The 25,668-nt window shown below is 35.7% G+C and overlaps 3 protein-coding genes across 3 annotated transcripts; all 3 read left to right on the forward strand.

Moving 5' to 3' along the window:
- Positions 1–15,768: 15,768 nt before the first annotated feature.
- On the forward strand, positions 15,769–17,113 carry CGCA056_v013761 (Branched-chain-amino-acid aminotransferase; the record flags this gene model as incomplete). Its single annotated transcript, XM_037329004.1, has 2 exons — positions 15,769–16,875; positions 16,940–17,113. The coding sequence occupies 2 exons, from the start codon at positions 15,769–15,771 to the stop codon at positions 17,111–17,113; spliced, it is 1,281 nt and encodes a 426-aa protein (XP_037173603.1).
- A 1,878-nt stretch (positions 17,114–18,991) lies between these two features.
- On the forward strand, positions 18,992–22,602 carry kap123 (putative importin subunit beta-4; the record flags this gene model as incomplete). Its single annotated transcript, XM_037329005.1, has 3 exons — positions 18,992–19,037; positions 19,236–21,531; positions 21,732–22,602. 3 exons carry the CDS (start codon positions 18,992–18,994, stop codon positions 22,600–22,602), a joined length of 3,213 nt encoding a protein of 1,070 aa, XP_037173600.1.
- Positions 22,603–24,624: 2,022 nt separating this feature from the next.
- CGCA056_v013763 (uncharacterized protein) lies at positions 24,625–25,581 on the forward strand (the record flags this gene model as incomplete). The annotated part of the gene is made up of 1 exon (XM_037329006.1): positions 24,625–25,581. One exon carries the CDS (start codon positions 24,625–24,627, stop codon positions 25,579–25,581), a length of 957 nt encoding a protein of 318 aa, XP_037173601.1.
- Between the last annotated feature and the right edge of the window lie 87 nt (positions 25,582–25,668).

Raw genomic sequence — 25,668 nt, forward strand, 5'->3', positions numbered from 1 at the left:
ACCTGCCTCGAATGGTTACACTCGGCACCTTGGAACCATCCTACGCCAACCGATCCAATGTTCGAGAAGGAGTCTGATGGAGGGGAGGACAGACTCCTGGTACCTTGCTCTTCCGTGTACTGCGTATGTGTTGCTATCACTGTCGTGCGCATTGAAGCCATTGGGTTCCCCACGTCATCGCCTATACTCGGCTATCAGCGGGCGTAACGAGGGGCATGTTTGTTTTTTCCCCTTTGTAATGGGAGGAAAGATACAGTCTGTTGCACTGACAGCGTCCACCCCCCCTTTTTACTAAAATTACGTATATATAATCCCTATATATATATAGAAAGATTTACTTAACGTTATATAGATATTTATAGTGTAGTAATTTATTTACTTTAATAGCTTTAATTAATTTATTCCTATTAAATCTTATAATCTAAAGGTATTATAATTATTTTTAAGTATTATTATATATTTTAATAAAAAGATATTAACCTATCTAAGTATTACTTATTATTTATTATTAATAATACATAGAAATGATAATATATATAATAATTAATATAAGATATTATTAGAGATTCTTTTCAATATTTTATTTTATTATTAATTAGAATTATTATATTTATTAAAAAAGCTTATTAGGTTATTACTACTAAAAAAGCTATTAAAAAAGCTATTAAAAAGTTATTATTATTAAAGCTAATTTTAAGATTAATAATTTAATAATTTCTAAATTTATATTATAAAAAAGTATATATAACATACTTTACCAGTCAGCCGCGCATATCAGTCAGCCGCACACTTTTCCTCATCTTTCAAAGATCGTATAAGTTTTTACAACCAGAACGTAGAAAATCAATTAGCTCTCATCGGCATCTGATTCACTAGACGATTCTACATCTTTAGAACACGTTCGCGCATTATGGCCTGTCTTGCCGCACACACCGCAACGCCGTTAAGCTGACTAACCCTTCTTCGACAGACCCCTATCTTCACCTTCTTGAGGCGCTGGACGTATGTCTTTTTTGCTCTCTAGCGCTTAGTAAGCGCTATATTAGCATCCTGAAGTGTGCGCACTTAATCTGTTAAAATTATAATTAAGTGTGTTATTACTTATACACCTTTTACTAGCTAGTTAACTGCTTTAATTATTAGTGTTAGAGAGCTTCCCTAATAGGCTGAGATCTAAGTTTTAATAAAGTTTAACTATAAAAACGCTTTATATTAGTTAGAGGGTGTTTATAACTATTAGGCTGGTAGTATTAAGGGATTGGTTATAGGAGGTGTAGGTATCTATATATATATTAAGTTTCTTAACTATATGATTTAGGTCCTATAGTAAAATACTAGCTCTATAGAAGGCAGATTTAATATTTTTATTTATAAAGATCTTATTATAAGCCTTATAAAAAGTAATAAAGAATTTAGACTTTATAATATAGTTAATAGAGGATTTAATAAATAAGTTAATTTCATCCCTATATATATATATTTTAAAGGTGAGTATAGCATAATATCTAATAGCTGGAGTAAGTAAGATAAATATAGAGGTATACTAATAGTTATAATATTATTCTACTTATAGTACTCATTAAATTCAGCTGATAAATAGCTCTTATGTCTATTAATTAGAAGCATCTAATAGACACCTTTTGCATAAGCCTAAGTATGCTTTTCAAAATGCTTAATCTAGTCCAGACTAGTTTTATTATCAGTCTATCTATTAGTAGTTAGTTTAATCCCCTAGTCGCCTAGAAAGCCTGATTCTATTAATTAGTTAGTAAGGTGATAAGACCCTTAAATAATCATAAAAGGCAGGATATACTATCCCCTTAAATTAATATACTTAATAACTATAGCTTATTCATAGTTACTAAACTAAATAGATTTTGCTTTTCTATATCTATTAGCATATATAATAATTATTAAATTAGTAATAATACCTATTATAAAGCTAGTCTTATTAAAGTTATATAGATCTTTATTATTAATACTATATTTAGCTATTATATTACTTAATAATATAAACCACTTCAAAATAACCTTTAGGTCCTCTTAAAATACCCTTTAATAATTATATAGATAATTAAATATAGTCTTTAGAGTCAGCTGCAAGTCAATAAACCTCTTAGCCTAATACTTCCTAATAGGCGTCCTATTCCACATCCACAGCAGGAGATTCACCATATCTTCCACACCAGTAAGTTATAGGGGAAATCCCCTAGAATCCTACTTAATAACATATTAGAGAAGTGTTTTCTCTTTAATTAGATTAAGTTTATATTATTAAGGCTAGATATAGTTACAGCATAGTTAATTATTTATTCTGTTATATAAGGTACTTTTAGGGATACTATATATCTTTATAGCGCCTCACATACTAAGTTTATAACCTAGAGCATATGTTCATTGGATCGCCTTAATAGCAAGAATGATCTTATCTTCTTGGGTGTAAATCGGCATTGCGGTTGTTGAGAGATTACGCGTCAAAGGTTTAAGTGGCTGGGAACAAAGCGCATCATGGAAAAAGTGCGCGGCTGACTGATATGCGCGGCTGACTGGTAAAGTACGTTATAGCTTTTCTATTATTATAAAAAGCTTTAAAAATATTTTTTTTATTAAAACGTAGTAATAATATAGAAAAAGTAAAAAAAAGATCTAACTTTAAAATACTCTATTTTTATTAATATTATTATTTTAATTAAATTTAACTTTAGTTAATTTAACTTCTTATTAAATTATTTAATTTATAAATAATCTATTTATAGCTTTTCACTATAATATTAATAGTATATTTATATTATTACTTAATATATTTGAAAGAAAAAAGATATAAATAATAATAAACTAATTTTATTATCAATCTAAATTATTAATAGTTTAATACGTAAAAATAATAATCTATTTACTTTTAATCTAATTATTAAAAGTATTATATACAATAGATTTAGTTTTATTAATATATTAAAGATAAATAATAAAAATTAAAAAGTAAATAATAACATTTAATTTAAAGTACAAATAATTTAGGTATATAATCTAAAAGAAGCTAATATTATTATTATTATTATTATTATTGTTTAGAGGAAGCTAATTAATGTATTTAAATTAATATTAATCTTAATTTAAATATATCGATCTATTAGAAAGGTTATTTAGCTAAATATTCTATAAATTAATATTGTTCTCTTTTTTAAATAACCTAAAAAAAGAAATAAAATTTATTTTATTCTTAAATAGTAATATAACGTTATATTAATCTCTAATAGAATAGTAACTAATATATAATTATTTTAAAAACAATAATCAAATAAGCGTTTTAGTTAATATATAAAAAGTAGTTAATTATAAGTTTAATAATTTTATAAATATTAAATGTTAGAAAAAAGGTATATATAAATAGCTTCTCTATATATATATATTTACTTAAAATATTATAAATATAAAAATAGTTTAAATAATAAGAAGTTTAATTAATAATATATATTAAGTTAAAAATATTATAAAATTGAATCTTATTATATAGAGAAATAAATAAAATTTATTATAACTAAATAGATTAATATTAATAATATAGAATTACTTGAAAATTATTTAGTGAGATTTTTTATTATTAGTTTATTAAGGATTAAAATTATTAAAATTAAAGACGTAGAAGTATTATTAAAGTTAATAATAATTAGAAGATATTATAGGCTACACCTATTTGTTACGTCTAAGTAATACTGCAGACTACTAGGAATTCTGCCTCTAGCGACTATATTCGCTTAATAGGCGCCCTATCCCTATTTCTTTTCTATATAAAGAGTATACTAGAAACCTCCTTTTTTTAGCTTAAATTACTATAATTAAAATACTCCTAAATCAAAACTAAAGGCTAGATTTTTATATATTTAAGCTTATTTAAACGCCTTTTTTCTAATTATATAGCATCATAAATAATAAGTAGAAAATAAAGCTAATTAGGCTAAAAGTAACTAGTTTAGATTTAATATTAATAAATAAAAAGGTGTTTAAAGCAATCTATATAGCTATTAATAAACTTAATAACTAACTTCATAACTTAATAATCTTGTAGTAGGTTAGTAATAAGCTAGCTATAGATTTAATATAAATAATAATAGCTAATCACGATTTAGTATTAATAATACTAAACTTTGTAATAACTTTATTAGTGTTACTATTAATATTACTACTTTTTAAACTAAATATTACTTAAAAAATAAATAGTATTTAATATTTAAACCTTCTCTCTAACCTCTTTAAGCTTAGAGAAAGTTATAATAAATAATTATATAAACATAATAAATATATAATAAGATTAAAATAGATTAAGCTTTCTATTTAAATCATTAAGAGGTATAATATTTAATTAACTTTTATTTAGAACCTAAAATATAACTAATAATTATAGCTTTTTATAATTTAAAAAGTAACAATAGCTTATTTAAGCTAAATACTTTTTTTAATACATTTAGACTATATTTATAGTAATTTGAATATAGAAAGTAAAGTTTTGAAAAAGCTATTAAAACTTAAAATAAAATATAATTAAACTTTTATTTTATTTTTCTCCTATTTTAAATATATTATTATGGAAGTAAATAGTATCATTTAGCTAGATAGTATCTAAATTAATTATTTATACAAAATATTATTATATCAGCTTTTTAATTATCTAATTAACTATTTAATTTCTTATAAATATACTTAATATATAAGCTTTATATAAAATATTATACAGAAACTAAAGAAATTATATTATAATTATAGTATTTTAGATGAATTTATAACTTTTAAAATAAAGTTATTACTTCTAAAAATAGACATAGATAGAGATATTAAGATAATAAGGTTAATATATATTTTATGTAAAAGAATAAATAAAACCTTTAATAGGGAAGTATATTACTATTTTAAATATAATTAAGTTAGCTATTTATAAAGAAATTATTAAAAAGCTAAAGAATCAAAAAATAGTTTTAAAATAATAAAAACTATTAAAAAAGTAATATGTTTAGATTTAAAAGAGATTAAAAACAAAGAAAGCATTTCTAATTTAAGGAATGAGTAACTTTAGTATGAAATTGAGTATTAAGAATAATAGAAGAAAGGTAAGCTAATTAGAAATAGTTTTAGTTAAAATATAATATAAATAAGCTTTCTATAATATTAATAATTAGAATTGATAAAAATACTTTTATTAATATTGTAATAAACTTCAACTATAATATTTATATAATAATAAACTATTAATATATTTATTATTTCTATTTACTATGTATTAACTATTAAATATAGTAATTATAAAACTTTACTAATAATGTAGCTTAAATTATTAAAAGAAAAAGTAGTTATATTATATTTTAAAATTAGAAGCTATATATAGTGATTTTTCACTTATATAATGAAAAGGTTAGATATTAGTCTTTTTTTTTAGAGAAATTATAAATAGAATAAAATAATATTATATATAATATATTAGAAAAATAAGTATTCTATAGGAAAATAGAGGTTATTATTACTTTATAAAGATAAAAAAAGCTTTAAAAAATAAGAAAAGTCTAAAAAGCTTACTCACTAAGTATTATTTTATTTATAGTAATCTACTAAAAGGTTAATAAAACTTAGCTATTTAAAATAATAATAGAAATAAAACTATAAACTTAAAAGATATTAAAAGGTATATTGAAAATAAAATAATTAGAAAGTTATATTGCAAAACTACTATAATATATTTATAATGAGTTTATAAAGCTTTTTAAGTTTATTAAATTATATTTTTTATTTTTTAAGTTATTTTAATATAAATTATAAAATCTATATTAAGTGTAATATTTCTAACAAAAAATGCTTTTATTTTAAAGCCCCCTCTATAATATATTAAAAGAAAAGCTATTAATATTTAAAAAGATATTTATTAATCTACTTAAAAAGAAGTTTATTTGAGTTAATAAGTTACTTATTAGTATATTAATCCTTTTTATTTAGAAATTAAATAGAGAATTATAATTCTATTATAATTACTAAACACTAAATATAATTATAAAATAAAACTATTACTTTTTACTTTTAATGTAAAAGGTTTTTTAAAACGTTAATTTAATAAAATAATATGTTAAACTAAATATTATAATCGTTTTCGATAAGATTAATATAGTAGAAAGGCATTAAGAGAAAACTACTTTTTATATATAATATAAGCTTTTTAAGTAGTTAGTCCACTTATTTAAACTAAATAAAGTTTTAGTAACATTTTAATAATATATTAATAATATATTTTAGGAGTCTTTTAATACTTCTATAATAATATATATTAATAATATATTAATGTATAATAATAGCTTTTAAGTAAATATAAACAGAAGGTTTATAAGGTTTTCTAAATATTTAAAAAGGTAGCTTTAATTTTAACTCAGTGAAGTATAAATTCTCTATAACAATAGTGAAATATATAAGGTTTATCTTTGAAATAAGCGAAAGTATTATTTATAATATAAAGAAAATATAGGTAATTAATAAATAGAAAGTATTTATTTCTATAAAAAGTTATAAAGTTTTTTTAAGTTTATTAATTACTATTAAATATTTATATTAGAGTATTTAGAGGTTATAAAGCTTTTTATTTTCTTTATAAAAAAAGTTTTTTTTATTTAGAGTAAAACATAAAAAAATGTATTTTAAATATTTAAATACTACGTTTAAACTTTACTAATATTATGTTATTTTAATTTATAAATCTTAATAACTGATAAGATAACTTATTTAAAATTTATATTAAGAGGAGTATTAACTCAAAAAGATTTATAAAAATAATAATATCTTATTATTCTTTATTTATAAAAGCTAATTTTTCCTTCATATAACTATTCAATCTATAATAAAAGGCTATTAATAGTCATTATATACTTAAATATATAAGATATAAAGTTAAAAAGCTACTTTAGACTTAAGGTTTTAATTAACTATAAAGGCTTCAAATATTTTATATAAAAGCAGTATTTAATAGAACGCTAAGTTGTTAAATAGAGTAGCTTCTAAACATAACTTCTTTTTAGAATATTAATTAGGTTACTTAATAGTTATACTTGATATACTTTTATACTATAAATAAAACGTTTTAAAAAATTAAAAAAAAAGAGAAAAAAAGAAAAAAAAAGAAAAATAATATAGATAATCTCTAACTTCACTTTAAAGAAAATACATAAGTTAATATTTATAGAAGCCCCTATAATAATAGTATTTAAGGATTTAGCTTTCTAATACGCTTAAAATAAAATATAAATAAGTAATAATTAGTATTAAAAAGCTTATTTTATAATAAAAAGAGGAAATTAAAGTTTCTTTTTAATTAGTTAGACTTAAAACTATAAATTACTAAGTATAGCGTTAATATTTTTAACTAATTAATATTTAGGGACTAAGTTTAAGTATTAAGATTAATACATAAACATTATTTATAGAACGCTTTTTAAATATAGTTATTTTAGAAGTATTATAATTTAATAATAATAAGCTATTTTAGTTAAAATAATATATTAGCTATTTTAGCTTAATAACATTTCTAATTAAAATAGTTTTTAGCTATCTATTAATTTATAAAAAAACTATAATAGCTATAGTTATAAAATAATATAGTAATAAGCGAAATATAAGCCTTTTTAGCTACTATCAATAGTAGAATAGCTATATCATAACCTTACTATAGATTTTATAATAGATCTCCTATTTATAGTAGAAATAGGATTTAGATACTTCTAAGTAATAGTTAATAGAGTTTTAAAAATAATAACTTTAAAAAAATAATATTAATAGATATAAAGGTATATATACAACGTTTTATAAATTATTGTTATTAGTTTTATAGTATATTAAAGTTAATTATTAGTAATAAAGGTAGTTATTAGATAAGCTAGTTCTAATAATGATTTTACGTACTTATTAAGATTAAATAACGTTTAAATACTATTTTCTATTTATAAAAAGATAGAGTAACTAAACGTTTTAATTAAGAACTTTAAGTAGTTTTATAGGTAATAACTAATTCTGCTTAAAATAACTAGAAGGTTTACTTATTATTTATTTAATTAGTAAATAATAGTTATAATACAGCTATAATAAGAATAAGTTTATTCTTTTTTATTTATAAATATCATATCAATTTAGTATTAATAATTCAGCTTATATTAAAGCTAGCCAACTTAAATCAATTAGCTGCTAATAAGTTTAATAATAAACTAATGTTAACTATATAGTTCATTTAAACTATTATTATAGCAGTTTAATAGATATTGAAAAGATATTAATAGAGCGCTATAAAGTAAATAATAGATTTTAATTATTATTAGTAAACTTTTATACAAAATAACTTTATAAAAGGTTAAATTAGTTATATTTAAAATATAAAATAACTAAAGTAATCTTATTAATTATGCTTAAATTAAACGTTTTAAATAAGGTTTATAACTGTTTTTATATTAGCTTATTATAATATATTATAAATAACTAATTTTTAGGCTAAAAAGTAAATAATTTTTAACTATTATTTATTTTTAAAGATAGAGAGAATAAATAAGAAGTTAAATCTATCTTAATAATATAATAAAGATATATAAGTAGAAATAAACGCTTTAAATCATTAATTCAATAGATAAAATATAGCTAGCTTATTTAGAAACCTTTATAATTTTTATAAAATAACTAAATAGGTAATAGGTTTAAAAGGAATATAGCTTTATCAATAAGAATAATAGTAAGCTTTAATATAAGCGTTATAAATAAATAACAATATATAAATAGGAGCAAAGTAAAGAAAATAGTAGTAAAATAAGTTATAATTAAAAACATAAAGAGAGATAAAAAAACTCTATCATAATATAAAGCTATAAAAAGGCGTAATAAAGCTAAAATAAGCTAAAGATAAATAAATAGTAAGCGAAACAAAAACTCTAGAAATAAAACCTTTATTTCTTTTATCTAGTATAAATAATAGTAGTAATATTAATAAGCTAGAAAGTAGTTAAAATCTACAAATAGAGGTAGAATAGAAGTATAATAAACCTTATAAAAAGCCTTAGCTATATTTAAATAAACTTAAATAAAATATTACAATTAAGCTTTATTAAACTTAACTAAGAGTAATATTAAAATAGAGGTAATAATAAAAGAATTAAAAATAAAAATAGCTAGAGAATTAATAGAGCGTATAGAAGAGATATTAGTATTAATAATAGCTTTAGTAGTAACTTTAATAATATACTTCTCTTTAGCTTTAATATAGATTTTATAGCTTTAGATGGAGGTAATATAAAAGAGCTCTATATAAGCTTTAAGCTATCTAAAAAGCTAATAAAAAGAGTTTAATATTTATATTAGAGTAGTAGAATAATAGGGATTTACTAAAGCTATTTATCAGTATTATAATATGTAAAATAGTTATAGCTAAAAGAGGTGAACTTTTTATAATATTAGATTATATTTTTATTATTTTAATAGATTATTAGCTTTATAAGATTAATATAATAGAAAAACAGTATTTATATTAATACAAATAGATTTAATAGCTTTATTAGAATAATAAATATAATTATTAATATTATTTAAAGAATAGTTAGCTTCTATAATAACTAAAAAGTAGTAGATTAATATATTTTATTTAAAGATATTATAATAAGCTATAATATTATTAAGCTTTTTAGCTTTAGCTATAATAAGTATATATTTTAAGTAAAATACTATATAAAAAGGCCTTTAGGTCTTATTTAAAAAGGATGTTACTAAATATAAACTAATATTTATAAAGGTTTTAATAAAATATTAGAAAAGTAACAGATAAGTAATTAGAAAATATGTAAAATTAAATTTCTATATAATAAAATAAGTAAAAAGAGACTAAAGGAAGTTATAAAGGAAGTTATTTTTAAAGTTAAATCTTTTAAAGATAAATTTTTTAACATTAGAGAAACTAATAAATTCAATATAATTAGAAGGTAAACCTTTAAAGTTACCTAGAAGAGAAGATTTTATACTTTTATTAAAGTTAAAGAAAATAAGCTATTTAAAGTTAATTATAGTGAAACAATAAAGAAAGAATAGGTAACAATATATAAGAGGTACTATTTATAGAGGCTAAATAAATAGTAGCTAGATTTATATAAATTAGCAATTAATAGAGATTTAGATTTAACTAATTTATAAAATAATTAAACTAAGAATATATCAAAAATGTAGCTATAATAATGATAAGTTAGTTAAATAATAGTATAAACGATTAAGTAATTTCTTACTAAACAGGTTAACAAAAAATAGAAAAACTAAAAATAAACGAAATATGAAAGATTATATCATTATATTATTTATTTATAAAAATATAACATAGCTAATAATCTAGATTAATAAAGTTTTAAGCCTATTTTAGCTTATATTAACTATTTTTAGCTTATATTAAACTTATACTTATATAAAAGCTAGAGAAAGGTATATATTATAAGCTATACTTATTTATTATATCTAAGTAATATTATAGACTACTAAGAATTCTGCTTTTAGTGACTATATTCGTTTAATAGGCGCTTTATACTTATTTTTCTTTTATTTAAAGAGTAACTTAGAAGCCTCTCTTTTTTAGCTTAGATTACTATAATTAAGGCACCTTTAAGTTGAACAAACTAAAGGCTAGCTCTTTATAGAAGGTAATAATAATAATAAAAGAGAAAGCTAAAAATATTGTATTTTTATTATTAAAATTAAACTTTAGCTTGATTAATATTAATAATAATAGTATGATTAATATATATAGTAATATAGAGGTATTAAATTATTATTTTTAGTATTTTAACTTATATATATAATTACTATTATTAATACTATTATTATTAATATATTAGCCATATATAAATATCTTATAGTATTTATTATTAATGTTTCTATTATTAAACTTTCTTAGTATTTATTAATTAAATATTATGTGCCTAATTTGTTTATTCTTATTAGTAATATTAGATTTATTTTAAAAAGCTTTAAATTAAACAGCTAGCTTTATTAAGTAATTTATATTTATTCATAATAAGTAGCATAATATTAATAAAAAGTTTAAAACAAAACTATATAAACTATAATTAATAGATAATAGCTTATGAGTAGTTTATAAATTATTAAATATTTAGTTTACGAAATAGAGTCTTATTTAAGATTTTACTAAAAATATTCAGAACTTAATTAAATCTTTTATTAATAATAGCGCTTATTACAGAGAGTAGTTTAATAATCTCTCTAATATAATATGTTATTTCTATTTTATTATATTATTAAGAATTAAAAAGAGATATTTATATAAAAAACATGTATTAGATTACGAAAAAAAGAAAATAGTAATATTAGTTAAAAACTTTATAGTATTACTTTTAAGTAAATTAAAGTTATTTTAATATTTTAATATTTTAATATTATATTAATCTATTAAATAAGAAATCTATAATATATTAATTAAAATTAGTTCATATAATAAATATACATAAAACAATTTATTATTAAATATAGCTAACTTTATAGATATTTTAAAACCTTTTAGTTTTATTTTATTATTACTACTATTAGTATTATAAATATTATTTATGTAGTTATAAATAAAATAAAATACAGTTAAGCTAAGTAATAGAAATAATTAAATTAACATCTTAAGTGGTATATTATTAATAGAAATATATTATTTAGAGGACAACAAAAAGAGCAATATAATAAAAATAATACAAAGTTTAATTATATATATAATTTTATATATAACATATTTAACTATAAAAAAGTCTATTTATACTTATACGTTTAACATTATTACTTTACATATATAAAAATAATACAATTACTATATTTTTAAATCTATAAACAATATAATCTATTTTCATATTTTTTAGTTAATTATAATTAACATCTCTAATTATAATTAAAGTTTTTAATTATAAACTATAGTAATATATTATTATTATAAATTACTAATAACTATAGATATTAATAATATATTTTAGCTATTATATAAATAAATAATATATATAGCTATTAATAAAAATAATGAATATGATATATTTTATATATGTTAATATATTTATAGTTAAACCTTTTATAATTTTATTAGCTATAATCATAAATTTAATAGTTTTCTATCTTATAACAATATAATTAAGATTTATTATAAGTATATAATAAAGGTTTAAATTATTTATTATTAGTATTATTTATAATTTATCCTCGTTTTTATAATTTAATATTTTTAAATATATACTTTATTGTATTAAAATTAATAACTAAATAATAAAATAGCTTTTAATTTAAAAAAGATAATACTTGATTTCTATAATATAGTTACATAGATATTCTATAAAATCCTAAATATTATTCTTATTATTATTCTATTTAAATATATTTTCTTAATATATCGCTTTAGATTATTGAAGGATTTCTTAATAAAATTAAACTTTAGTAAATAGAAAAACAAAAACTTAAAATTCATATTTAATATTTAATATAAATCTTTAATTTAAAATATATAATAATAAAAGAGGTTATTTATAATAATAATAGAATTTAGTTTTTAAAAAACCCTTATATTTTAAAATAAAATATTTTTATAGCTAATAAAAAACCCTATTATTTTTAATTATATTATCATATATAGTTAAATATAAAATACTATTGAATATAAAAACTAATAAGACTTATATATAAAAGCTTTAAAACTAATTAATTTCTATAATTTAAAATATAATAAACCTTTTTAGTACTTATTTAATCCTCTATATCTTAATATCTTTATTAATACTAGATTTATTAATAAATATTAATTAATTTAAAGAATATTATTGTATACAACATAAACATTCATAGTACAATTTATTATTTTACTAAATAGTAATAATTATAGAATTGTAATTTATTTAGCGAAATAAATTTAATTATTGACTAATTATAAAATAATTAATTTATATTTTCAAAGTTTTAAATAAGAAACTTATATCTTTTTAAGAGATAAATTACTATAATATTATAGTAATTTAAAAAGCTTTATATAATTTTATATTTCTATTTTATATCAATTCTAATAATATCTGTTATATCTCTATATTCTATTAATAATATTATATTATAATCTAAATTATTAAATTATTTATCTAGTATAGTTAATAATATTTACTAATTTATAAGTTGTTTAGTTTTTAAATAGTAATATTATTATAATTATTCATAGCTATAGATTTAATATTCTAAATATTATTATATTATTATTACTACTTAGTGTTTTTTAATATATTTAATATAATAAACTAAAAATATATATTAATTAATAATAAATAATTAATAACTAAACATAATCTATATAGTAATAAACTTTCAATTATAAATAAATTAAGCTATTTAGAGAATTATTATTTCTATTAAATTTAAAATTATTTACTCTAAAGAACTATATTAAGCTTTTTAATATATGTTTTTATTACTTAAAGCTATATAAACTATATATTAGATAAACATATAAAATTATATAATAAGTTTCTTTTCTATTTGTTAGGATATACTATTTTAATTTCTTATAAAAATAAAATATTCTTTTATTAGTTACTTAATATAAGAATAGAGTAACTAATTAAATTAATAATATCTTTATAAGTAAATTAACTATTATAGAAGTATTAAATATACATTTTATATTTCTATTATATAATCATATATTTAAATATTACTATAACTATAGTAATTAATAGTAATTAAAATACTAGCAATAGATTTAGTGCGTTTTATATATAATATAGAAAAATACGTATCACAACGTAAAATAGGCTTTTTTCATGTTTTTGCATAAGCGGGGAAAAAAAGGGGGGCGGACGCTGTCAGTGCAACGGACTGTAGCGATAACACCTGGCCCATTCCCAATTCCGCCCTCGTCTCTTATTTTTTTGTGGAGGAGGGGCCAGCACTCCGTGGCTCCGTCCGGGTTGTGACAGGCTCCCAGTACTCCCGGCTCACCTTGGCAGGAAGTCGGTCTTTCCGCACTATCGCCATGCCAGCTAGCTCCCGGATTCAACGGGCCATCATGTCAATTGATTGCCGTGAATCCCTGTTCGCGATGTCAAGCAAAGGGCGAAAAGGGCGAAACAGGGCGTCGTTGGGCGCCGTTGACCTGCGATGTCGGCCTCTCTTCCTCGATGATGATGACTCCCTCAAGGTAAAGTGCCACGAAGCTGGCCGGCTTGAGGGGCCCTGGGTGCAACCCCCGTCGGCTTCGGACCGCGCGCACCAAAGCCGCAATGGGTCCAGCCAGAACGACGACCGACTGGAGCCGTGGCCGGCCGTCGGCTTGTGGTGGGACAAACACAGCTGCAGATCCTGGACGGAGGCGAGAGACCAGGTACACATACATTGAGCCGATGCAGACGAATGAGCGGTCGCGGCTTGACCTCTTGTTTCGTCACAGATTTCTTTTTTTCCTCAGTTAATTCTGGGGTTGGTCTCTTCAGACGGCAGCAAAACTGCGAGGTGGGATGGTCCCGGCTCCGGCGGGTGTCTAGGGGTGGTTCACAATTTTCATCTTCGTTGCCATCCACGGATCACCATCATTCGGACCTTTGTAGTTTGGCTGCTTCCATTGCCTTATCTTAGGTGGAGCAGCAGTGAAGAAGAAAAAGTCAGATTGCTATCAAACAGGACTTGAGAAGGATGCTTGCTGCAAAAGGTCCCCGGGAGAATGCGACAAGATGAGATGAGATGTGAGAGAAAATCTGAAATCCATCCCCCAACATCGCCAATCCCAGCGCCAGGAATGATGGCCGCTTCATGATTGCTCACGCGCGCTGCGCTGTGTGTGGGGACCACCACCGCCCGGCCGCCGGGGGTGGTGCACTCGGGCTCGGCATTGGCATCCCAGATCCCAGAACCGAACCCGCGATGCTCGTTGGAATTTTTGTGTGTTCATGGGCAAACTGATTTTTGGCGAGTGTTCGTGTTGCTGTGCCCCATTGGTGCCTTCGTTTTGCATCTTTTTTCTACGGGATGGATCAATGGCCAAAAAACAAGCGACGGCGCACACATTACACATACGTTACCACTGTGTACGATGTAATGCAATGAATGTACAATGACCATGCAGCAGCGTGTAGTCGGCTTGGCTACCTGGGTAGGAATGCAAGTCTGGGCAGCCGTTGGCGTTCTGTCGTCGTCGTCCATGAGCCGGGCTGCCTTAGGTCGTCCCGATTCAACCCAGCAACGGAGCGGGCCCGCCAGATTCTCTCACCTCACGCCTTCGGAGGCGCCATCCTCCTCCTCCACCACCACCAATTCACTGTGAGCTTGTCTCCACGCTCCGCGCCGCTGCGTAATGTCGTGGTTGCTCTGCTCCCTGTCCCTGCTATCTGAAAATCAAAACCGCCCTTTCCTGGATCGGATCCGCTGCCCCTTTGCATTGGTGCTTGAGTCACCTGCTCCATCTGTCACTAGAACCTTGACCCCAAGTGTGACACCCTTTGTACTTAAGCTTCGGCCTCATCCTTGTGCTTTGTCCCCTTCCTCTCCCTTACCACCTTAAGCCGATATAGACCACACCTCCTGTCCCTTTTTTTTTCTGCCGTCCTTTCTATACTCTCGTGTGTTCCTCACTTGTGCTACCTGTCAACGACTCTAGTCGACAACCTCCCGCTCCTCCGTCTTAGATATCCAAGACACATCTACAACCACACACACACACGCTCACAACACATCCCCCTCAACACCTTACCTGCCCTCCGTCCAACATCCACGATGGCTCCCGGCACAATCTCCCCCGGCCTGCACCATGGCAACCAGGACGTCGACCTGACCTCCTCCGCCATCGAGCACAAGCTCGACGCCCTCCCCCAGAAGGCAGCCCCCAACGGCCACAGCAACGGCACCGCCAAGCCCGCCGCCTACCAAGAACTCGACGCCTCCAAGCTCGTCTACAACCGCACCAAGAACCCCCGTGCCGTCCCCGACCTCGCCTCCGCCAACGCCGGGCCCGAGACCATCTGCACCGACCACATGATCGCCGCCACCTGGAAGGCCAGCACCGGCTGGTCCGTCCCCGAGCTCAAGCCCTACGGGCCCCTCTCCCTCATGCCCACCGCCTCCGTCCTACACTACGCCACCGAGTGCTTCGAGGGCCTCAAGGCATACCGCGGCTTCGACGGCGCCCTCCGTCTCTTCCGCCCCGACCGCAACTGCGAGCGCATGCTCATGTCCTCCACCCGCATCGCCCTGCCCTCCTTCCCCCCGGCCGAGCTCGAGAAGCTCCTCGTCGCCCTCATGGCCGTCGACGGCCCCAAGTGGCTGCCCCGCGACCGCCCGGGCTCCTTCCTCTACCTCCGCCCCACCATGATCGGCACCCAGTCCCAGCTCGGCGTCCAGGCCCCCTCCGAGGCCATGCTCTACATCATCTGCTCCTTCATGCCCACCATGGATAGCCCCGTCGGCGGCATGAAGCTGCACACCAGCCCCGAGGACATGGTCCGCGCCTGGGTCGGCGGCTTCGGCTACGCAAAGGTCGGCGCCAACTACGGGCCCAGCTTGCTCGCCACCGCCGAGGCCCGCAGCAGGGGCTTCGGCCAGATCCTGTGGCTGTACGGCCAGGAGCAGTACTGCACCGAGGCCGGCGCGAGCAACTTCTTTGTTGTGTGGAAGAACAAGCAGACCGGCAAGACGGAGATCATCACCGCGCCGCTCGACGACCGCCTGATCTTGGACGGCGTCACGAGGCGCAGCGTGTTGCAGCTTGTCAGAGAGCGTTTGGGCGAGGAGGTTGACGTCGTCGAGAGGCGGTACACCATCGACGAGGTCATTGAGGCGGACCAGGAGGGCCGTATTGTCGAGTCCTTCGCGGCCGGTACTGCCGTAAGTTTCCTGCTGAGCGTCTCAAATCATTCTGTAGACCGTTTGCTTACATCTTGCTTCGCAGTTCTTCGTCTGCCCCATCTCCCTGATCCACCACCGTGGCAAGGACGTCCAGATCGGCATGGGCGGCGCCGGCGAGGGCGGCGAGTACACCCTCCGCATCAAGAAGTGGATGAAGGACATCATGTACGGCGGCGAGCAGCACGAGTGGGGCGTCGTTGTCCAGGAGGAGCAGTAGAGCGTTTCCTTACCTCTTTAGAGACGGGACGAAAAAGACAGGGAGGGGTTAACGGCATTTATTTACGAGACATTGTTTTCATATGTCATGACTGGGCGTTTGGACGGCATTTTGTGCGTATAAAAAGGGAGTTTTGGCATTGCTGGAAAGATGTGGTGCATTAGAGTAGCATGAGCATCTCTGAGTGGAAAAAGAAGAATCTACATCATTAATGAGATGAGGTTGGGCGTCACGCGATTTTTGTGCACTTTGAGTGGTACTCCGCGCGGAGGAGGGGTCGGCCAATGATGAGAGTTGGCATGTGCAACTTCAGCTGAATGGCCGAGGGCCCATTGGCCATTCACTGACCTGGAGTTCTTCAAGCGCCCACGGTGGAATTCGAATCAAGTCAACATTTACTAAAATTGGAGTCGTATTGATATATTCGTTGCGTCTTACTTACTGGGGTAAGTATGTACATTAACTAATTTGCGGAACATGTGTCTTATTTCGCTCACTGTATGTTGCACCTCTTTAGCCTCGGGTAACGAGTTCTCATTTGTCGCTTCAAATCATTATTTAGTCCGGCCGAATCATACTTCATAACATATTGGCAAGATTGAGAATGTCCTATGGCTACCACTGGATAAGTTGCCGTTGCTAGATGGTCCGGATAATTCCTTTCCAGAGCATGCGTCGGTCAATGTAGTTGTGGCATGTTCAATACAAGAGAGAGAGAGACGCTAGCATACTGGCTCCTCTTCCATTGAGATCTGAGATGAAGAAGATCAAAGTGCCCCGCCGTCAACGCCGGCCCGTCACATCTCCGCGGCGGCACCGATCTGCATTTCAGAGGTGGAACGAGAGGCCGAGTCCGAGTCGGAGCTGCATGTGGGTCACTCGGGCCGGGTGTCCAGAATGTCGGTGAAGAACTTCGGCATAATCTTGGTTCGAAACGCGCCCGAGCCCACATGTCATGCACCGAATCGTGAGGGCTTTGAGAGGATCCCATCGCTAAACGAAGGATAGTTCCCTTCTTCGCGGAGGCCTCCACTCATCCATAGGTCAGAACTGGTCGAGGGCGTTGAGCAACCCCTTTCTCATGTTGTGGGCTTCGCATTGCTGAAGAAACCAGCCCTGAGCATAATGTAGTCATGTTTTCCAGGGATGCCTCGCTTGTAGAATTCATGTCCGACAGCCAGAGGGAACGTGAGTGGTCCATAAAGATGAGACGGGAGCGATGCCGAGGCCCCAAGCATCATCCAAAGACACAACTGGCGTCGACGAGGAGCGTCAAAGGCGGTCGTTCTTTGGATGGATTTTATACTTGCGTTAGTCTCCGGGTCTTCATCGAATACTAGACTCATGCTAGCAGCTAGCATGAAGAAACGGCACCTGGCTGCAATGGAATGAAAAACAATCAAGACGCACGTGAATGGAGGGGCAGAGGCAGCAACGCGACGGTACCCCTCAGGTTTCCTGCGGGCGGGACAGTGACAATGAGGTAAGGAGGGGTACCTGGACCTGAACCCCGCCTCGCAGGAAATTTTTCAACTTTTTCCCCGTTCCAGATGCCTTCAATTCGTTATCTTATCACCAGTGGCGGGGCTAATCTCGAAATTTTCACCTTGGTCCCCTAAAATTTCTGTGTGGCCAGTCCTTGCAGGTACTTTTTTTTTTTGCCCATGGGCGCAGTGTAATAGGTGGTTCGGGCATCAACAAGAAAAAAAAACAACTGGCCGACACCCCGTCCACGTCTGGTCTCTGGATAAAAATTCGACGCGCCGGGCCTTTTCCCTCCTTCTCTTTCCCTTCTCTCCTCCTTGCCCCTCCTTCCCTCTTGTCTTTTTGTTCTTTGCGCGCAAGCCGTGAAGACGTCGAGACATCAACAACTTCAAGATGGATAAAGGAAACTTGGTCCAGCTGCTCCAAGCGAGCCAGATTCGTAAGTTGTTCTCTCCTCCCCCGTCGCTCGCCCTGTGCCACCCTGGCCGCCAAACCTAGTCGAGCCAGCCTCTTCAATTTTTTTCCCGCTCCCTGCCTGCTTTCGCTTCGTGTCTCTCGCCTATTTAAAATTTGCTTTTTCTGCACCCTACAAAATTCTCCGCGAGATTTGTCTTGCTGACTTTTTTCTTCCTCACAGCCGACACCGAGAAGGTCAAGGCAGTCACGGCCGAGCTGCAGAAGAACTACTACTCCCAGCCCGAGTCCCTCCTCCTCTTGATTGAGGTCACCATCTCCCACGAAGATGCCGGCATCCGACAGCTCGCCTCGGTGCAGGCTCTGCGCCTGACCCCCAGGCACTGGGCCAAGCTCCCTTCTGACAAGAAGGAGCTTGCTAAGAAGCACCTTACCGAGAGCATCCTGAACGACCAGTCCTCTACCTCCCGCCACTCCAAGTCGCGTCTCCTTGCCGGTGCCGTCGGCGTTGACCTCGAGGATGGCGAGGGCCAGGACTTCGTTCGCGAGCTCCTTGCCCTGAACACCTCCGACAACGTCGCCCACCGCGAGATCGGCTCCTTCATCCTCGTCTGCCTGCTCGAGAACGACCCTCTCCCCTTCGTTGAGCAGGTCAAGGCTCTGCTCAGCTTGATCGCCAAGACTATTGTCGACCCTGCCAGCATTGAGGTCCGCCTGAACTCGGCCAAGGCTGTCAGCGCTCTGTTGGCGCTTGTCGACGTTGAGGAGGACAACACCGAGTGCGTTGAGATCATCCAGACCATGATCCAGCCCACCGTTGAGATCCTCAAGAACGCCATCGACCAGGGCAACGATGACCAGTACAACGACATCTTCGAGGTCCTCCAGAACTTCATGACCTACGACTCTGCCTACCTCGCCAACCACTTCAAGGACCTCATCCAGTTCATGATCGAGCTCGGTGTCAACACCGAGGTTGAGGACGATGCCCGTTCCCAGGCTCTCGTTTTCCTCGCTCAGAGCGCCAGGTACCGCCGCCTCAAGATCCAGGGCATGAAGGACATGGGCGCCCTGCTCATGGTCAAGAGCATGCAGATCGTCGCCGAGATCGACAACGACGCCGACGAGGATGACAGCTCTCCCGCTAGAACCGCTCTGAGCCTCATCGACCAGCTGGCCAGCGACCTCCCTCCCCGCCAGGTCATCGTTCCCCTGCTTGAGCAGTTCCCTACCTTCGCCCAGAGCCCCCAGCCCGGTCTGCGCAAGTCTGCTATCCTCTCTCTCGGTACCGCCGCTGAGGGTGCTCCCGACTTCATCGCTACCCAGCTCCAGCCTTTGATGCCCCAGATCATCCAGCTCTTGAACGACCAGGACAGCTCTGTTCGCCACGCCGCTCTCGTCGGTGTCATCCACCTTGCCGACGAGATGGCCGAGGAGCTCGCTCCTCAGCACGAGGCTCTCATCAGCGCTCTCCTCACCAACCTCGAGGCTGCCTCTGCTGGCTCTGACAAGCAAAGCATCAGCATCATCCGTGCCGCCTGCGGTGCTCTCGACTCCCTCATTGGCGAGGGTCTCGACGACCAGCTCATCAAGACCTTCGGCCCCAAGCTGATCGTACCTATGGGCAAGCTGCTCGGCCACGACGACTTCAGCGTCAAGTCCGCTGCTGCCGGTGCCATCGGCGCCATCGCCTCTGCTCTCGGCGGCGAGGAGTTCAAGCCCTACTTCAAGGAGGTCATGGGCGCTCTCGGCCAGTACGTCAACATCAAGGACAGCGAGGAGGCTCTTGCTCTCCGCTCCTCCGTCTGCGACTCCATGGGCCGCATTGCCGACGCTGTCGGTGCCCAGGAGTTCCAGCCCTACGTCATGGACCTGATGAAGGCCAGCGAGGAGGCTCTCAGCCTCGACAACGCCCGTCTCAAGGAAACCAGCTTCATCCTGTGGGCTTCTCTGTCCAAGGTCTACGGCAACGAGTTCTCTCACTTCCTCCCCGGTGTCTTTAAGGGTCTCTTCGACTGCCTCGAGCTCGACGAGGAGGATGTCAACATCCCTGGCCTCAAGCCTGAGGATCTCCCTGAGGGTCTTCTCATTGCCAACGGCAAGAAGATCCGTGTCAAGTCCACCGAGGACGAGATGGAGGACGACGATGAGGACGAGTGGGATGATATGGACGACTACTCTGGTGTCACCGCTGTCGCCCTTGAGCAGGAGATTGCTCTTGAGGTCCTCGGCGACGTCATCACCCACTCATGCGACGCCAACGCCATCAAGGAGTACCTTGACAAGGCTGTCGAGCGCATCGCTCCTCTTGCCGAGCACCCCTACGACGGTGCCCGTAAGGCTGCCATCTCTACCCTCTGGCGCTCGTACGCCCGCGTCTGGCAACTCTTCGAGGAGCAGACCGGTGCCAAGTGGGAGGCCGGCATTCCTCTCAAGCAGCAGCCCGATGCCGTCCTGGTCAAGCTCGGCGAGCTCGTCGTCAAGTCCACCAACAACATCTGGGCTGAGGACACTGAGCGGTATGTATTCTGTCATGCCTCAAATTCTGTCTTGAAATTCCCCCGCCCCAAAAGGATGAGTAACACACGTTATACCCAGCTCACTCAGACGCACAAAGTGCGGGTGCTGAGAACACGTTTGATCACGTCTGATTCAATGGGCAATCTCCTACTTTCATCAGCCAAGCCTGTGATGACAGTGATTGCTAACGAATTCATAGTGATGTCATCACCGAGATCAACCGCAACATCGCCGCTACCCTCAAGGCTTGCGGTCCCGCCATCCTCACCCACGACGACCTGCTCAAGGACTCCGTCACTGTCCTTGGCTGCCTGATCACCCGCTCCCACCCCTGCCAGCAGGACATGGGCGACGAGGAGGAGCAGGAGGCCGAAGGCTCTTCCGAGCTCGACTGGCTTGTTATTGACACCGCCATGGATGTCATCCTCGGCCTCGCCACCGCCCTCGGCCCCGACTTCGCCGAGATGTGGAAGGTCTTCGAGAAGCCCATCCTCAAGTTCGCCAGCTCCCAGGAGAACCTCGAGCGCTCCACCTCCGTCGGTGTCATCGCCGAGGCCATCAAGTACATGGGCAACGCCGTCACCCCCTTCACCGACGGCCTCCTCCCCATCCTCAACCACCGCCTCACCGACTCCGACCCTCTGGCCAAGTCCAATGCCGCCTACGCCACCGGCCAGCTCATCTTCAACTCTACCGCCACCGACAAGACCATCCCCCACTACCCCGCCATCCTCCAGAAGCTCGAGCCCCTCCTGTCCATCCAGGAGTCTCGAATGGTCGACAACGTCTCCGGCTGCATCTGCCGCATGATCATGACCAACCCCAACCCCGAGTTCGTCGAGCGCGTCCTCCCCGCCGTCGTCGGCGTCCTGCCCCTCAAGGAGGACTTCGAAGAGAACGCCCCCATCTACCAGGCCATCTACAAGCTGTACGACCAGCAGAACCCCACGGTTCAGCAGCTCACCAACAAGATCATTCCCGTGCTGCAGACCGTCCTCGGCCCCCCTGAGGAGCAGCTGGAGCCCGAGACCCGCCAGTTGGTGCAGAAGCTTGCTCAGGCGCTTCAGTAAGCGAAGGTTACAAAAAAGCAGGGATGGACAAAATGGAGTTTGGTGCCCCCGGAAAAAAAGGAAGGGCTGTTAATGAGTGATGAGTGGACGAGACCCCATTTCTTGATGTCTGTAGATAGGTACATAGACTGCCAGGACATACCGCCTGGATGATTCCCGATACTATCAACGATTTTCTTTTTTCAATTCCAAGTGCCAGTCCCCACGGCAAGACCTTCAAGGTTCTGCTGATCGCAGCTGTCCTCCGCGGGTAAGTGTAGCCTATGGCTCATGGTCATCTACCTTGCAACCCTTGCGGACCCAACGAAACCTGCAAAGAGTTCTTGTTCCGCCGCGTCGACCCTCAGCGACCACCCGCGATGTCACCATTGTCCTCCACTACTTCTGACGCTTAATCGAGCGCAACATGGCATGCATGACCGCGACGATTGAGAGCATCGTCGAGTGGCTCAGTCACCTCGGTGAGGCGGACTTGTCCGAACGGAAGCAACTTCTGGACACTGTTCTTCAGACCTGTGACTCGGAGCCATGTCTAGAGGGATGGCGTCGCCAGCCACAGCTCGAAGTAGTGAACAACGCTGTGTCTTGCTGCTTGCTCTTGGTGATGGACATTGCCCTTCTCAAGGACCTTGACGCGAAATTGAGGGATCCAGCCCAAAGTATTCGAGCTTCCAGAGATTTCACGAACTGTCTAATGTTCGTGGAACAGCTTGTCTGGTGGTGTAAGCTGTTGTCTCGCTCACCCGACGTACGTGTCTTTGGCTAAAAGTTCGCAGACTACGAGACTTACGACCCGTATTGGGGCGACTTTGCTGAGAATCGGGGCTTTCGAGTACCAGGAGATGATGATTCTCGCATTCAAGAGCTCGTTGAGATGACATTGAACGCTGCCAATAGAACGACCCGAGCGACTTTCAACGTCTGATGCTGCCGGTTGGTGGTTGTCTGTGGCGGAGGTTGCGGGGACGCCCATATTGTTATGTATATTATGTAGAGCTTTGCCAGCCGGACAATGTCAGTCGGCTACCCGAGGTGTACCCTACAATCTTGAGTCTTGTACCTAATACTTCTATTCGTATAAGGACGACAGTAGTCAAGAAAACGATAGGGGTAGTGATAAGGATAACGACGATGGACGGCGACGATGGACGGCGACGATGGACGACGACGATGGACGACGGCGACAGACGACAATAATAGACACTGCCCGCGTAGCAAAACTCCATATATTCAACATAGTATAAGTATGGAAAAGGAGACCAAGCAACCTCGCTGGAAATAACCCAAGAGGTAGTAGACACAACGGTGCTACTACACTTATTACTGAGACAACTATCAAGCGCATCCATCAGAAGTAACTATAACTCTGTAATCGCGCCGTCCGTCTCTGTCGTCCAGTACTCCGCGATACTGAGGGCTTATTCCGACGCACAAGTTAGAAATCGTCACGGACACCATCGACGACACCATGCGTGGAAGATTAGATCACTTCGATGAAGTAGACCTAACTGAACGGCAGGAGCTTGTCCAGAGAATTATACACAACTGTCTTTCGGACCCGGACTTCGCAAGTTCTCGTACTGCAGTGGGCGTCCAGTTGTTGGGCCAAGCGAGAGGATGGTGTACACTCATGGCGACGGACCTCGACCTCCTGAAGGGACTTGACGAGAAACTTCAGAATCCGATCAGCAAGCGGGAAGCCTACGATGCATTCATCGACATGCTCATGCACATTCATAAGCTAGTTTGGTGGTGTGAGTCATCGTCATTTGCTTGAACGTATGATCATTAGCTAACAAGTTGGCAGTCTCAGAAAGACCAGCGAGGCCCAGAGAACATCAGCATGGTCGCAGTGAGGCCGAAAGGCAAAAGGTACGTAGAATTCCGAAGACAGCATTTGGTGGATCGAAGAGCGTAACCATATGACAGGCCTTGAAGCGTGATGGAGGACGCTGCTTGTTCACGCGGGCAATTTGCGAAGTGTGCCACATCGTGCCCTTCTGGACAGCGAACAGGTCATCAATGATCGATTCGCTGCTGAGATTCATGAAAATTCTTTTTGATTACGATCTTCGTAGCCGGCTTCACACGAGCTTCGCTTCCAGAAACGCCAATAACACGGCACCTGGCGAGAACAACATCGTGGACAAATGTTCCAACATGCTGTGCCTCAGCCCGGAACTGCATCGGTTTTGGCAGAAGGGACTGTTTGGCCTAGAGCCCGTGGGCCACTGCCGAAGGCTGAAGGGTTCTGGGGAATCTTGGGAAGTCCTAGACATGAAGCTCAGCGAACGCGACCTTGATGGCACCAGTCGAGAGGAGGGCGAGGAAATCGATGCGAAGCTGTCGTCGATGTTCACTTCCGCCTTCGACACGGACCCAGTTACAACACACAGTGTGCCCAGCAAGAGATCCAGCCAAGTCGACATGGACCTCGACAACGACCACAAGAAGCCGTGGACGGATGAGAAGGGCAAAGTGCCCGAAACATTCAGCAAGGGACGCCCGCTTCTCAAGCAGGACATTGAAGATAGGTACGAGTACGGCATCGTGCTCCGCTTCCACTGGCTGCCTGCCACGACCTTGACCAGCCTAAACGCGAAGGGTCCCCCCCTGGACACGAATCCACGAGACATACAAGCACCGTTTGAAAACTTCAAGTCGAAACACTATGCAATTTCAGGCCGTCCGGTTACCAACGGCCGTATCATCAGGATCTGGGCAAAGAACCCGGATGAGCTACCCGATTGGGACGCGTTGCAACTTCAGTGGTTTGCTCTCAGGGTTCTCCGCTTGGGAGGAGATGTTGACTCTGAGATCTACAACCCACACTGGACTGACAACGACGATAACTTCTCTCGTCGAGTTGAAAACGACAGAGAGGGCCTCAGGCAAGAGCTGATCAACGAGATGACCTTGTCCGCGAGGTATTCCACACGCACCCACGAGTATTCCAATGCGGATGCGGGCGGACAATGACAGTGGCAATAACTACGACAGAAACGGCCCTTTGATCGTTAGAACCTAGAAGAAAAATAATATGAGCCACCTCTAAGGACTGTCTTT

This window comes from Colletotrichum aenigma, assembly GCF_013390185.1.
Source record: "Colletotrichum aenigma strain Cg56 chromosome Unknown KSG_Cg56_contig09, whole genome shotgun sequence".
NCBI lineage: Eukaryota > Fungi > Ascomycota > Sordariomycetes > Glomerellales > Glomerellaceae > Colletotrichum > Colletotrichum aenigma.